The sequence below is a fragment of the Bos mutus genome, chromosome 5, assembly GCF_027580195.1.
Source record: "Bos mutus isolate GX-2022 chromosome 5, NWIPB_WYAK_1.1, whole genome shotgun sequence".
In the NCBI taxonomy this organism is placed as follows: domain Eukaryota; kingdom Metazoa; phylum Chordata; class Mammalia; order Artiodactyla; family Bovidae; genus Bos; species Bos mutus.
In genome coordinates, this window is record NC_091621.1 from 44,915,127 (window position 1) to 44,928,118 (window position 12,992).

A 12,992-nucleotide genomic window follows, 5' to 3' on the forward strand; every position below is an offset into this window, starting at 1 on the left:
TGTAATTGACTTGTTTAGTCTATTTCTTGGTTATTGTCAGTTTCCTCTCACTCCAAAATAAACTCTATGGAAGCAGGGATTTTCAGTCTTTTTGTTCATTGATGGTTCCCAAGCACGTAGAACAGTGTTGGGAATATAGTAAGTGCCCAATAAATATTTGTGGGCTGAGTGAATGTGCAAATGAATAGATGTTTTGGATACTTTGAATATTTTGTGCTTGGCAGAAAATGCCGCAGACGGGAAGCGCTGGCCCTTGAGCCCCAAGGAACATAGTTGGTATGAAAAGCATGGAACTCAGAAGCCTCCATGGCTCTTTTCTGCTTCGGGGTTGTGGTTTTCTGAGCATCTCTGAGAACCAAGACCGACAGGGACGCAGCATGGTGAAAGCGACGCTGTGGTGGGCTGGTGAATGGGGGGTGGGTTCCTTTCCTTAAAGTTGCCATTCAGAGTTGCAGTGTTTGTGTCCTAAACACAATTTTGGAGGAAAAAAATTTGTTTTTAAAAGACTCCCCTCTGATAACACAGGGAACTACACTCAACATTTAGATGGGGAAACAATGGAAACAATGACAGAGTTTATTTTCTTGGGCTCCAAAATCACTGCAGATGGTGACTGCAGCCATGAAGTTAAAAGACGCTTGCTCCTTGAAAGAAAAGCTATGACCAACCTAGACAGCATATTAAAAAGCAGAGACATTACTTTGCTGATGAAGTTTGGTATAGTCAAAGCTATGGTTTTCCCAGTAATCATGTATGGATGTGAGAGTTGGACTATAAAGAAAGCTGAGCGCTGAAGAATTGATGCTTTTGAACTTTGGTGTTGGAGAAGACAGACTCTTGAGAGTCCCTTGAACTGCAAGGAGATCAAACCAATCAGTTCTAAAGGAAATCAATCCTGAATATCCAGTGGAAGGACTGATGCTAAAGCTGAAGCTCCAATACTTTGTCCACCTGGTGTGAAAAACTGACTCATTGGAAAAGACCCTGATGCTGGGAAGGATTGAAGGCAGGAGGAGAAGAGGATGACAGAGGATGAGATAGATGGCATCACTGACTTGATGGGCATGAATTTGAGCAAGCTCTGGGAGTTGGTGATGGACAGGGAAGCCTGATGTGCTTCAGCCCATGGGGTTGCAAAGAGTTAGACATGACTGACTGACTGAACTGAACTGAATTGCTAAGGGAAAAGACTCTGAAAAAGAATCTATCTATCTCTCTATATTGTGTGGTGTGTGTGTGTGTGTGTGTGTGTGTGCACGCGTGCGCATGCGCGCTTAGTTTGTCTGACTCTGCAACCCCATAGACTTGTAGCCTACCAGGCTCTTCTGTCTGTGGAATTCTTCAGGCAAGAATACTGGAGTGGGTTTCCATTCCCTTCTCCAGAGGATTTTCCTGACCCAGGAATTGAATCTGGGTCTCCTGTATTGCAGGCAGATTCTTTACCAACTGAGCTACTGGGGAAGCCATATATATGCATATATATATATATATGTGTGTGTGTGTGTGTGTATACACACACACACACACATAAACAAGTTGCTGTGCTGTATACCTGAAACCACTGGAGAAGGAAATGGCAACCCACTCCAGTATTCTTGCCTGGAGAATCCCAGGGACAGAGGAGCCTTGTGGGCTGCTATGTGGTCTCACAGAGTCGGACACGACTGAAGTGACTTAGCAGCAGCAGCAGCAGCATATCTGAAACCAAGACGATTTTGCAAACCAACCATACTTTAATTTAAAAAATAAGCGTAAGGAAATTAATAACAAAAGGAGAAAAAAAAAGACTTCCTTCTCTCTCTCCATAATACCCTGCCCTGGAAATGCTTTGAAAAGGCCCCGGGGAAGTTGGTGGCCAGCAGAGGGCAGCAACGCCCCACAGGTAGCCAGGCAGAGGCCCAGTCCAGGTTGCAGGAGCAGGAAAGGCTGGGGAGCTGCCTGCCTGCCTGCCTGCAGTTCAGGGCTGAGGGCTTTGCGTGCAAACACTGGCAACAGCCTGCTGACCCTTGGGCATCCACCCGTGTTTGGTAATGGGGTGACTGAGCTGCTGAACACAGCTCTTCTCCATTAGCAGTAGAAGTAGACCTGCCACCACCATCACCATCAAAACAATAGCAACCGTTTATTGTGCACCACTGTGTACCAGGCTATGGCTAAGCACTGTAGTTATGCCATTGTGTGTAATCTCCACAACAACTTTTTGATATAGAAGCTATTTTCCTGTTTTATAGATGAGGCAAGAGACAGAATAAATGACAGATCGAACAGCGTGGTGGTGATGAGTGTGGGTTCTGCACTCAGAATGCCTTTGCTTTGACCACTGGGCCTTGATTTTGTCATTTGTCTAAAGTGCAGTTATTAAGGTGACTACTGCATAGGATTGTTGAAAGAATCAAGTAAGATAAAACACAAAACACACTAGAAACCCTGCTCAATTCAATCTGTATTAAGTATCATTCTTGCCTGTTATTACTTTTGGCCACACAGCTATTAAGTAGAAAACCTGGGATCTGAACTGGGGTTTGCACAAACCAGAGTTCACAAGTTTCATTGAACCGTGTGTCATCTTTGTGGGAGAATCAATGTCTTAACAATATTGAGTCTTATGATTCAGGAACATAGTATATATCTCCATTTACTTGTCTTCTCTGATTTCTTTCATTATTGTTTTGTAGTTTTTTAGCATATTGATCATTTTTAAAGCTTTATGCTTAGGTATTTCTCTGTTTGGGTGCTATTATAAGTGATACTTAAAATGTTTAATTTCTAACTGTTTTTGCTAGAATATAGAAATGCAATTAGTTTTTGTATATTGACCTCACATCCCTTAATCTTACTAAACTCACTTATTAGTTCTAGCAGGTTTTTTAAAAAGAGAAATTCCTTGGGATTCTCTACGCAGAAAATAATGTCTTCCAAAAATAGAAAGAGTTTTATTTCTTCCTACCCAACCCATTTGACTCCCCCGCCTTTTTTTTATATGACTTTTATTTCTTCTTCTTGCCTTAGTTCATCGACTAGGCCAGCTTGTGTCATACTGACTAAACATGATGTGAGCAGATACCCTTATCTTTTCCCAGTCTTAGGGAAGACATCATTCAGACTTTCACCATTAAGTAGGTTGTTAGCTATGGGATGTTACTTTGTTGATGAATTTAGTAGTGCTATTTAAATTACTGAAGTTCTCATCTATTCCTAGTTTGCTGTGAGTTTTTTTTTTTTTTTAATTGCGACCAGATGTTGAATTTTGTCACATCCTTTTGTGTGTCTGTTAGGTAATCATGATTCTTCCTTTTCAGTCTGTGTGGGTTTTTTTTCTTGCTGCACTGGATCTTTGTTGCCGTGTGGGCTTTCTCTAGTTGTGGCGAGCGTGGCTGCTGTCTGGTAGCGGAGTGTGGGCTTCTCGTTTCGGTGGCTTCTCGTTGCGGAGCATGATCTCTAGTGTGCAGGCTTCAGGAGTTGCAGCTCACGGGCTTAGCTGCCCTGTGGCATGTGGGGTCCTGGTTCCTGGGCCAAGGATTGAAGCCGCGTCCCCTGCACTGGCAGATGGATCCCTAATCACTAGAGCACCAGGGAAGCCCCTTTTTAGTCTGTTGATATCATAAATTACATTAATTACATTAGGTTTTTGAAAGTTGAACCTGCCTTGCATTCCTAGGATAAACTCTACTTGTCATGATGCGTTATCCTTTTCTTTGTTGCTGTATTCAATTTACTAATATTTTATTTTTTACATTAAGTTTCATAACATGTATTGATTTGTAGGTTTTTTTTTTTCTTATTACGTCTTTGGCTGGTTTTGGTATTAGGGTAATGCTGGTCTCATGAAAGGAGTTGGGAAAATTTCCCTCCTGTTTTCTGGAAGACTCTGAATTTTTCCTTAAATGTTTGGCAAAATGCACCAGTGAAGGTATTTGGGCCTGAAGTTTTCTTTGTAGGAAGATTTTAAACCGCACATTCAATTCCCTTAGTAGAAATATAGCTATTCAGGTAGGACTGGCTCTACAGTTTATGGGGCTTAATGTAAAATAAAAATGCAGAACCCCTTGTTAAAACTATTAAGAATTTAATGATGATGAGAATAGTCATTAAACCTAGTGTGGGGACTTACTATGGTGTGGGATCCTCTGCTGTTGCACAAGACACACACTAAGAGTTCTGGTCACAGTTCCAATGTGTGTGCGTGTGTGTGTGCACACACACACAGGCACATGGGGTTTCTTGTACCAGTGAGCAGCTGGGTGTCCTACAATTCAACTCAATTCCGACACTGTCAACCTGGAGACAGCATCAGATTCCACAGGTCAAGGGTTCAGTCCTACAAGACTGCCCACCCCAACTCTGCTTTAGATGCTAGTTGCAAACCCAGGTTATCATCCAGACTTCTGATCAACTGGTTATAGATTGAAAGTTTCAAAACCTCTCCTTGGGTTTGATTACTTTGCTAGAGTGGCTCACAGAGCTCAGAGAAACATTTTACGTAATAGATTGCCAGTTTATTACGGAAAGATAAAACTCAAGGTCAGATGGGAGAGATGTATAGGGCAAAGTGTGGGGAAAGGGGCTGGGGGCTTCCATGGTCTCACCAGGCACACCCCCCCTCCATATCTCCACATATTCACCAACCTGGAAACTCTTGGAACCCCTAGTCCTTTTGGAGTTTTTATGGAGGCTTCATGACATAAATCATGATTGATTGATTCAACCTCCAACCCCGCTCCCCTTCCTGGAGGTCAGGGAGGGTGGATTGAAAGTTTCAACCCTCTAATCACATGGCTGGGTCTCTTGGCCCCTACAATGATCCCAGAGGAACTGGGGGTGGGTGGGACCTGGGAAACAAATGGAAGGGTTTGCCTTGGTGGAAGGAGGGTGGAGGGCAACACATGGAGAGAAGTGGGCTGCTTGGCATTCTTTTTCAGAGCTTTTGCTGTATGTCTCATCTCCCTTGCTGAACTATGTGCCCCTCCAGGGAGGGGCCTGAGGGCTCTTTTCTTAGTACATCCTCTGTCCCAGGACACCAGCCTCTGCCCTTAGCAAGTCCCCAAGGGATTGAGCTAGTGGAATCTAAGAGGCAAGATCCCCCACCCCCAGCATGACTGGTAAAGAGAGGCCAGAGTCCTAGACATGTTAGCTTGCAAGTTTATTGAAATTCCAGCAACACAAAGAGTAGTACAAACAGGCACCCACCCCAGCCCAGGCCTCCTTGGAGCTTGCAGACATAAACCCTCTTGCAGTGGAAGGCTGGACTTCCCTCACAACACCAGCAGGGGCATGGAGTGTTGCAGGGCCCGCCTCTCCACCAGTACCCATCCACCTCGTGGACTCGCATGCTGGAGTTAAACCAACACCCCAGGAAGAGCAGCAGTCAGGACCGATGCCACTTGGAGAAGAACCATCTCTGGGGACTCAGGGATCCCTTGGGCCACTGAAGATTGTGGCTCCTTCTGGGTCAGGAAGAGGAGAAAAGAACCTTCTGCCAGGGAAAGTTAGGAGAGGGAAGCAGAGGCTGGTGGGCTGAGGACCCCTGGTCTGTGGACAGCCAGCTCTCCATTCTTGAAGTTAATCCAAAGTTAGGATGGTGATGGTGCCCAGGCACATTCTTTCTGGCATTGAACTGGTCCATTTCTCCCCCAACATACTGGTTTTTGTACTTTCTTTAGGCTGTTGGGCTGGGTGGTGAGGAGTGACCCAAAGTTAGGAAACTGGGAGTCAGGGAGAAAGCCAGTCCTTTGGGGCCTGTGGATGGAGCATCTAAGGGGTGTAAAAAATCCCCCCAAAGGACAGAGACCAGGCAGAGCAGCCCGTGGCTTCCCCGCAGGAGGGGTACCTAGAGCACCCTCCAGCCTGACTCAGGGCACCCTGGGGACAGAAGCAGAAGGCGTGGAGATGGTTCTTCTGAGAGCGGTGGCTGGCCAGCGCTTGCTCTCAGTGCTTGGTCCGGTGGGAGGTGGTGGTGGACACGAAGCGGACGGTGGAACTGCGGCTGCTACGGCCGCCACTGCAGCTGCTGAAGCCGCCCTCGGTGGGCAGTGGGCAGGGGACGCTGGGAGCGCAGACTTCGCCCACCAGCACCGAGCCCCCTCGGGAGCCAGCGCCCAGCAGGTCCCCACCACCCACGACCCGGGCCCCGCCCACGCTGGAGCTGCAGAAGCCGCTGGACCGGATGTTGCTGCTGCTGCTGCTTCCGGAGATGACCCCGCCACGGCAGAGGCTGGAGCTGCTGTACAGGGACTCGGGCCCGCACACCAGGCCGCCCCGGGAGCTACTCACCGCTGCAGGAGGAAGAAACCCTCAGCGAGGCTGCCTCACCCTTCACGCTCCCTTTGCGGGAGCAGAGAGGACAGGCAGAAGTGGCCTGGGTCCCAGGGGTTCCTACTATCTATGTAGTCAATACCCACTTTTCTGTCCTTTTGCCTGGGTGACTCAAAAGTTGTGACTTCACTAAAGTCCAAATGGACTTTGACTTTAGTGGAGTCACTGACTAAAATGGAACATTTGGACTAAAACGGAAGAGTTCAGCCAGTCCCCCAGGTGTTGGCATACAGCGGTAAGTCCACTGTGGTTTGTATATGGCCAGAGTCTGGTTGGGTTGTGTGAGGGTGCTGGTGAGCTGAATTATCCAGTAGCCTCCGTAATAAAGCCACAGGGCTTCTTCCAGTTACATCTTGCCCCTTGGAAATCCCCACATTGCCCACCCCTAAAGAGGGCCCGTTTTCAGTTCCTCCTGACTCACTAAATGGCTGTGCTCTCTAGCCCTCTAGTCTCCACTGGACACACCTCCATGACCCAGGTCTCTAGTCTGATTAAGCTTTACTTAGATCAACCCCAATTGGTGATTGATTGCTTAGCTCTGGGGAGGCAGGCTCTGGGGATGTCTTAAGACCTAAGTCAGCTAAGGATGTTCTCAGTCCAAGGGCCAGATGATCCCTGCTCCTCTGGCTGTCATGGCCAGTCCAGCCATGGGCTCCTGACCACAATGTGGGCTTGAGTTTAAAGGAAATTTGAAGGGTTCTAGGAGAGACATGTGTGAAGAAGAAGAGACTGAAGGGTCTTACCTATGTCTACTGGTCCAACACCTTCACAGATCCTGAAAAGAGAAAGAAGCAAGTCAGTTCACAACCATGTTGTTCTCTGAAAACCTCCCTGCTATGAGAGGGCTTTTTTGGCTGTGTGGACAGTGGTTCTCACCCATGTCTGCATAAGCATCTGGGGAGTTTTTAAAACTCACATGTCCCTAAACCCTCCGAAACTATTGAAGCAAAATATTTGAGAGAATGTCTTCTTTTTCTTTTTTTAAACAAGCTAACCAATCAAGCAGAACTCTCTATGATTTGATGCAGTCTGTCTACAAGCTTGCACTTAGAGGCACAAGAACTAGAGGCATCTTCTAAACCCCTGCCAAGGGCAATCCAATGAGGTTTGTAGGAAAAATTGTTCCTGGTTCCTTCCCCCACTTAGACTTTCTAGAAGCTAGAAGTCTGACCTCACTCCAGTTGCTGCACTGAGAGCACTCACCGGATCTCCTCGCCTTCCAGCAGGCGCCTGTAGGTAGCGATCTCGATGTCCAGGGCCAGCTTGACATTCATGAGCTCCTGGTACTCCTTCAGCTGCCGTGCCATATCCTGCTTGGCTTGCTGCAGCGCACCCTCCAGTTCTGCCAGCTTGCATTTGGCATCATTGAGGGCAGCTTCTCCCTGCTGCTCAGCCTCAGCCACGGCGGCCTCCAGCTTGCAGCGCTGTGGGGAGGGCAGTTTGAAGATGGGCTCTGGCAGGAACTAGGGGATCCTCAGGTTGGGCTAGAAACACTGCCCCTGTCTGTGGGAACACAGCCTGGTGCCAAGCCAGGAACGGAGCCCATGGAGGGGCTTGTCATCCTGTAGTTTGATGTCGCCAGGGAGTGGAACATTGCTTTTCTGCCATTTTCATTCTCACTGATTTTGCACTTACTGATTTCTGTTGCTCTTAAGACCCAGGGGGTCCAGAGAATAAAGCCATTCTTTTTGCTTGCCTGCCCCTTTAAGTGAGCCCAAGAACTTTCCTTGTACATTTTCGGAGATTAAGAGTCTCTCCTTTCCTTCCACATTTTCCTTCTCCAGGAAGTCTTCCGGGACTAATTCTTCCCATCCCTCTGTTTCTGGGTCCCAGTTGCCTCCCCCACGTCATCCACCTTGGGCTCCCCAAAGCTTGGGGCTCTGCCTGTCTTCCTTATGGGGCTTTCTTTTTCCTTTGCCCACCTGAGCCTTGGCATGCTCGATCTCTGCCTTCAGCCTCTGGATCAGCCGGTTCAGCTCATTGATCTCATCCCGAGTGTTGCGCAGGTTGTCACAGTGCTGGCCAGCTGTCACTCGCATCTCCTCGTACTAGGGGTTGGTGGGAGAAAGGGATGATTCGAAGATTGGGTCAAGATCACAACCCACTTTGTCATCTTTGTCATCCCAGGGCTGCCTGCACCCCTTCCCCATCACCCTCCTGCCCACCTTGGTCTGGTACCAGGCCTCCGCATCAGCTCGACTGCGTCTGGCGATCTCTTCATACTGGGCTTTGATATCGGCGATGATCCCGTCAACATTCAAGTCCCGGCTGTTGTCCATCTTCACAATGACTGATGTCTCTGAGATGTGTGACTGTAGTAACTGGATTTCCTGTGTTGGAAGATAAGTGAGACAGATGGACTGACTCCCATCAATGGGTCCCAGCAATGGCCGGGGCTTTGTCACAGGGTCCCCAGAACTTAGAGTCAGGAGACAGAGCATTGCTTATTTCTTCAGGGCAAAGCAACAGAGCAGATCATGCAAACTGAGGGCAAAGAAGAGGAGGTGACCCCAAACCATTTCAGCTTGACTTTAAACCCTTGTTGTATACTAGGAGACATCCCTTCAACACCCTAACTTGTTTAGGTGACTAGTAAAACTGGGCGGGGGGCGCTAAGGATTTGTGGAGGGGAGTAAGAACCATGATAAAGCTTAAACGTTTCTTTGGTTTAGCCACACAGTGACTGTGCCAGTCGTGGATCATTGAGAGCTGACGACGTTTTAGAACATGATGATCCAGGAGTTCCTGTATCCCAGGTCCTTAAGAGACTTGGCAGTGGGGATGGGAAAGGGCTGAGAACTGGTCTGCAAGGCAATGGCCTGCAAGGGAGATTTCTTCAGCCTTTCTACTCAGAGCCAGACATTCAGTTCTGAAATTAGGTCTATCCCAGACCAAAAAGACCTTATGAAACAAAAGATAGCTAGTTCATTTGACTAATTAGGTAACACATCTTACATGTCCCAGCAAGTCAGTTTTCCAGAGTCTTCTCATCAGAAGATAGAAGTGACATTCCTAGACCCAAACCTTTCCTGGCCATCAGTAGATTGGCCAAGAAGGAGTTGATTCATAGACCTGAGTCAGGCTCCCCTTACCTTCTCCACTTGTATATTTATCAGCATTTACAGAATATAGATTTGATGGGAAGAAAGATGTATGATACCAAATATTAGAAAATACACTAGTCCAATGAATCCCCCAGGGAGTCCAGGCCACACAATGATCTCCTTGGATGGCTCAGAGGGGATGAGCCCTTACCGCCTCATATAGGGTTTTCAGGAAGTCGATTTCCTGAATTAGGGTATCCACATTGGCCTCTAGATCAGCCTTGCTTAAGAACGCTGTATCCACATCCTGCATCAAAGAGAGAAGAATAAAACGCTCATTATCTGTGTACTGTTTAACCTCCCCACCTTGGCAGGGTCTGGAGATGGCTGGGAAGATCAGACTAATCTCCACAGGGGCAGGCCAAGTGGGAGAGGTGGGAGAGTCATGGGGTGGAAATACAGCTTAATGACTCTTGTTCTCCCTTGGGCAACGTCAAACCCCCAGGGATGCTGGACCTTTCTCGATGCTTATTTAGAGGCAAGAAGAATCTGGATAATCCAAGACTCCTCAAATGTCATCTCTTCAAACCTCTCTTCTCATGAAGACCTTAAGTCATTGGAGACCAAATCAGAACTTCGAAGGGAAGCAGTTGTGGCCTTCGGGGGTCCACTGTGTGTGAGTAGTCACAGGGCTGCCCGGGCAGCATCCTGGGATGTGGAAAACATTTGTCTGTCTGGAGGGAAAGTCTGCCTGTACCTGTTATTCTCCTTACCTTCTTCAGAGCCACGAACTCATTCTCAGCACTGGCCCGAAGACCCACTTCCTCTTCATACCTGAGTGGTAAAGATGAAGAGGGTGCGTTCTCCCCCTGAACCCAGAGCTGATTACTCCCAGCTCCCCAGTTATCACCTTTTATGACCTCTCTTGCCCCAGCCAGGAGCCTGGCTCCCTGTTTCCATCCTCATGTTCTCCACTCTGCCCCATCTTTAAGACCTTTTAGACTTTGGTTTCTCCAAATCCCTTTTACTTTCTCAAATTGGGTGTGGGATCTGAAAATCTGATCCTTGGCTGTGGTTCTCTGCTGGAAATGCCTTAGGGTCACTGCACTTGACCTTAGAGGAAGTAGCATCCTGCTTGTGGCTGGACCTGGGCACTGTTTACAGAACCAGAGGTTTCCTTTTTCTGGGGTCAACTCACCCATGTGCACAGGCAGGATTAGGGACAGACTGTGCCCAATCCCAGGTCTCTTTATTCCTCAGGACCCGAAGGGGCCTCACCCTCCCGTACATATCACTGCCCTGCTCCTGTCTCCAGGCTGGGAACTGAAACCAGCATTCAACTCTGATCCTTCCAGGGGCTCCAATCTGAGCTTGGCTGCTGCACTGGGGACCAGCCCTATGCCCGTCTTTGGTCCATATGGTCCAGATGCCACTCACTTCTTCTTGAAACCCTCAAGGACATCCTGCATGTGGTTCCTCTCAGCCTCCAACCGGGCCTGATCACTGTTCACTACATCCAGCTGCCTGCGTAGGTTGGTGATGTAGTTCTCGAAGAGGGGCTCCAGGTTGCTCTTGGCACATTTCTGCTCTTGGAGGAAGTTCCACTTTGTCTCTAGGAGCTTATTCTGCTGTTCCAGGAACCGCACCTAAATCCACAGAGGCAAGGACATGGCAATTGAGTGCTCAATATGATCACCTATGTATGGACTAGTTGCTCAGATGGTCAGAGGTGACAACCTCGTGGTGACCATTGTTCCCTTTTTTGTTTGACTTTCAGTCCTTCAAACTCAGAAGAATCTGGCAGAGCAGGTCTGGGACTCCTCCTCACACCAGGCTGAGCTACAAACAGAAGCTTTGAAACCAAAATCTTCAACCATTTCCCCTTTAACACTCAGAGAGGGGAGGGCCAGCTCACTGGGAATTCAGAAATCGATTCTACCTGAGCCGAGTTGGCCTACATCTGAAAACCAATGTCAGTTATCTCTGGCAGGGAATGAAGAACAGAGTAAAGTATATTTGGGCTGGGATGTGGCTTTAGGAGGTGGGAACTCTCAGGTCGTAGGTCATACCCATCACCCTAAATATTCCATCAGCTGAGACTTACAGAGCTGGAGGAGAATGCAGAGACCATTTACTCCAACCCCTCATTTCACATGAAATGAAGCTCACAGAGGTAAGTTTACAATCTCAGGCACAATCAGAGAATCCCCACTTCATGGAGACATAAATCCCCGCTTCTGGGATGTCAGTTCCACCTCTTTGTTCCTCTCATCAACCTGAAGATCAGTGACCACTAGTGATCATTCCCTACTCAATCTAGGCGACTTGGCTGAATCTGGATATCCCTCTTGGGGGGAGGGGTATGAATTCCTTGTTTTGTATAAATTTTGTACAAATTACTCAACTCCATTCTCCATTTCTTTAAGCCTGAACAGGTGTGACCACTCATCCTCAGAAACCATGAAAACTTCAAAGAGAGCATGAGGATATCAAAGGACAAAATCTTTTAAACCTGTCCCAGCCAACACCTGGCGGAGGTGTTCGTGTTTCTAACCTGTTTGGAAGATATTTCTAAATGACTAGGTTGTTCAGATCCCTTTAGGCATCTAGTCAGTGGCTGGATGTTCCACCACCACTGTCAATCTCTCCCTCCATGTAGTGCTTCCTCAGGCTCATCCTTGCTCTGCAGCAGAGTGACCCAGAAATCGTACTGCATACCTTTGGTTGATCCCAAAGGATGTGGGGTCAAGATCTGTGTCCTGGGTCTAGAGCAGTTCTTCCTGAGGGAAAGTAACCCCAGTGCATTTAGCTCTCATCATCCCAGACCCAGAGGCTGAGCTGTCTCAAGTACCTTGTCGATGAAGGAGGCAAATTTGTTGTTGAGGGTCTTGATTTGCTCCTTCTCATCCCTCTTCACTCTCTGGGCATTGGGGTCAATCTCCAGGTTGAGTGGGGTCAGGAGGCTCTGGTTAACAGTCACTGCTGTGATGGATGGGGCTGCTGGCCCTCCAATTCCTCCAACTCGGTAGCCAAAGCCAGGGTTGCAGAAGCCATAGCCAAGACCACTTCTGGCTCCAAACCCCAGGCCAACACAACTGCCGACCCCAAACCCTAGACCAGCACCACTCCCATCACCGAAGCCAACTCCATAGCAGGTGGGTCGAGGGCACACAGCTGCTATCCGGGGTGAGCATGATCCAAAGCTGATGACGCTCCGACTGCCAAAGCTGCTAAGACCCCGGAAGCTGGGCCCACTCCTGCAGGAGACAGAGCTGGCCCGGAAGCGGTTCAGGTTCTGAGGTGTCACTGCTGAGCAAGAGCTGAAGTTGCCCACAGAGCGACCAGAGCTGACTCTGTAGGAGCGGCAAGACATGATGGTGCCCTGGGCAAGAGCAGAGCAGCAACTGCAGAGCGGGGAGAGCTGGAGCTGAGAGTCCTCTGGGGCTAGTGGATCCCTCTCACCCCTTTTATGTGTGTGGGGATCTGAGGATTGGTCCCATAAAAGTGAAAAAAGCCATTTGGAAGCATTTATGAGCTTGGGTAGTTAGCAGAAACTCTCTATGCCTGTAACCTCCTTCACAGTGAACTAATCTCAGACACACCTATTCCCCTCAGAATCAGAGCCATAACGTCAAA

At 48.2% G+C, this 12,992-nt stretch overlaps 1 protein-coding gene across 1 annotated transcript; it reads right to left on the reverse strand.

Moving 5' to 3' along the window:
* Positions 1 to 5,925: 5,925 nt before the first annotated feature.
* Positions 5,926 to 12,729, reverse strand: KRT84 (keratin 84). The gene is made up of 9 exons (XM_005906991.2): positions 12,208 to 12,729; positions 10,794 to 11,002; positions 10,130 to 10,190; positions 9,568 to 9,663; positions 8,478 to 8,642; positions 8,235 to 8,360; positions 7,516 to 7,736; positions 7,056 to 7,087; positions 5,926 to 6,272 (listed from the first exon to the last, which is right to left on the reverse strand). Exons 1-9 carry the CDS (start codon positions 12,727 to 12,729, stop codon positions 5,926 to 5,928), a joined length of 1,779 nt encoding a protein of 592 aa, XP_005907053.2.
* Positions 12,730 to 12,992: the final 263 nt, after the last annotated feature.

Bases quoted from the DNA above. Each gene is read 5' to 3' on its own strand.
- KRT84 (XM_005906991.2), bottom strand. From the start codon at position 12,729: ATGTCTTGCCGCTCCTACAGAGTCAGCTCTGGTCGCTCTGTGGGCAAC. The intron at 8,643-9,567 runs GTAAGGGCTCAT...CTTCCAACACAG, and splicing joins TGAAAACCCTATATGAGGCG to GAAATCCAGTTACTACAGTC. The intron at 7,737-8,234 runs GTGGGCAAAGGA...CCCTCCCCACAG, and splicing joins TCGAGCATGCCAAGGCTCAG to CGCTGCAAGCTGGAGGCCGC.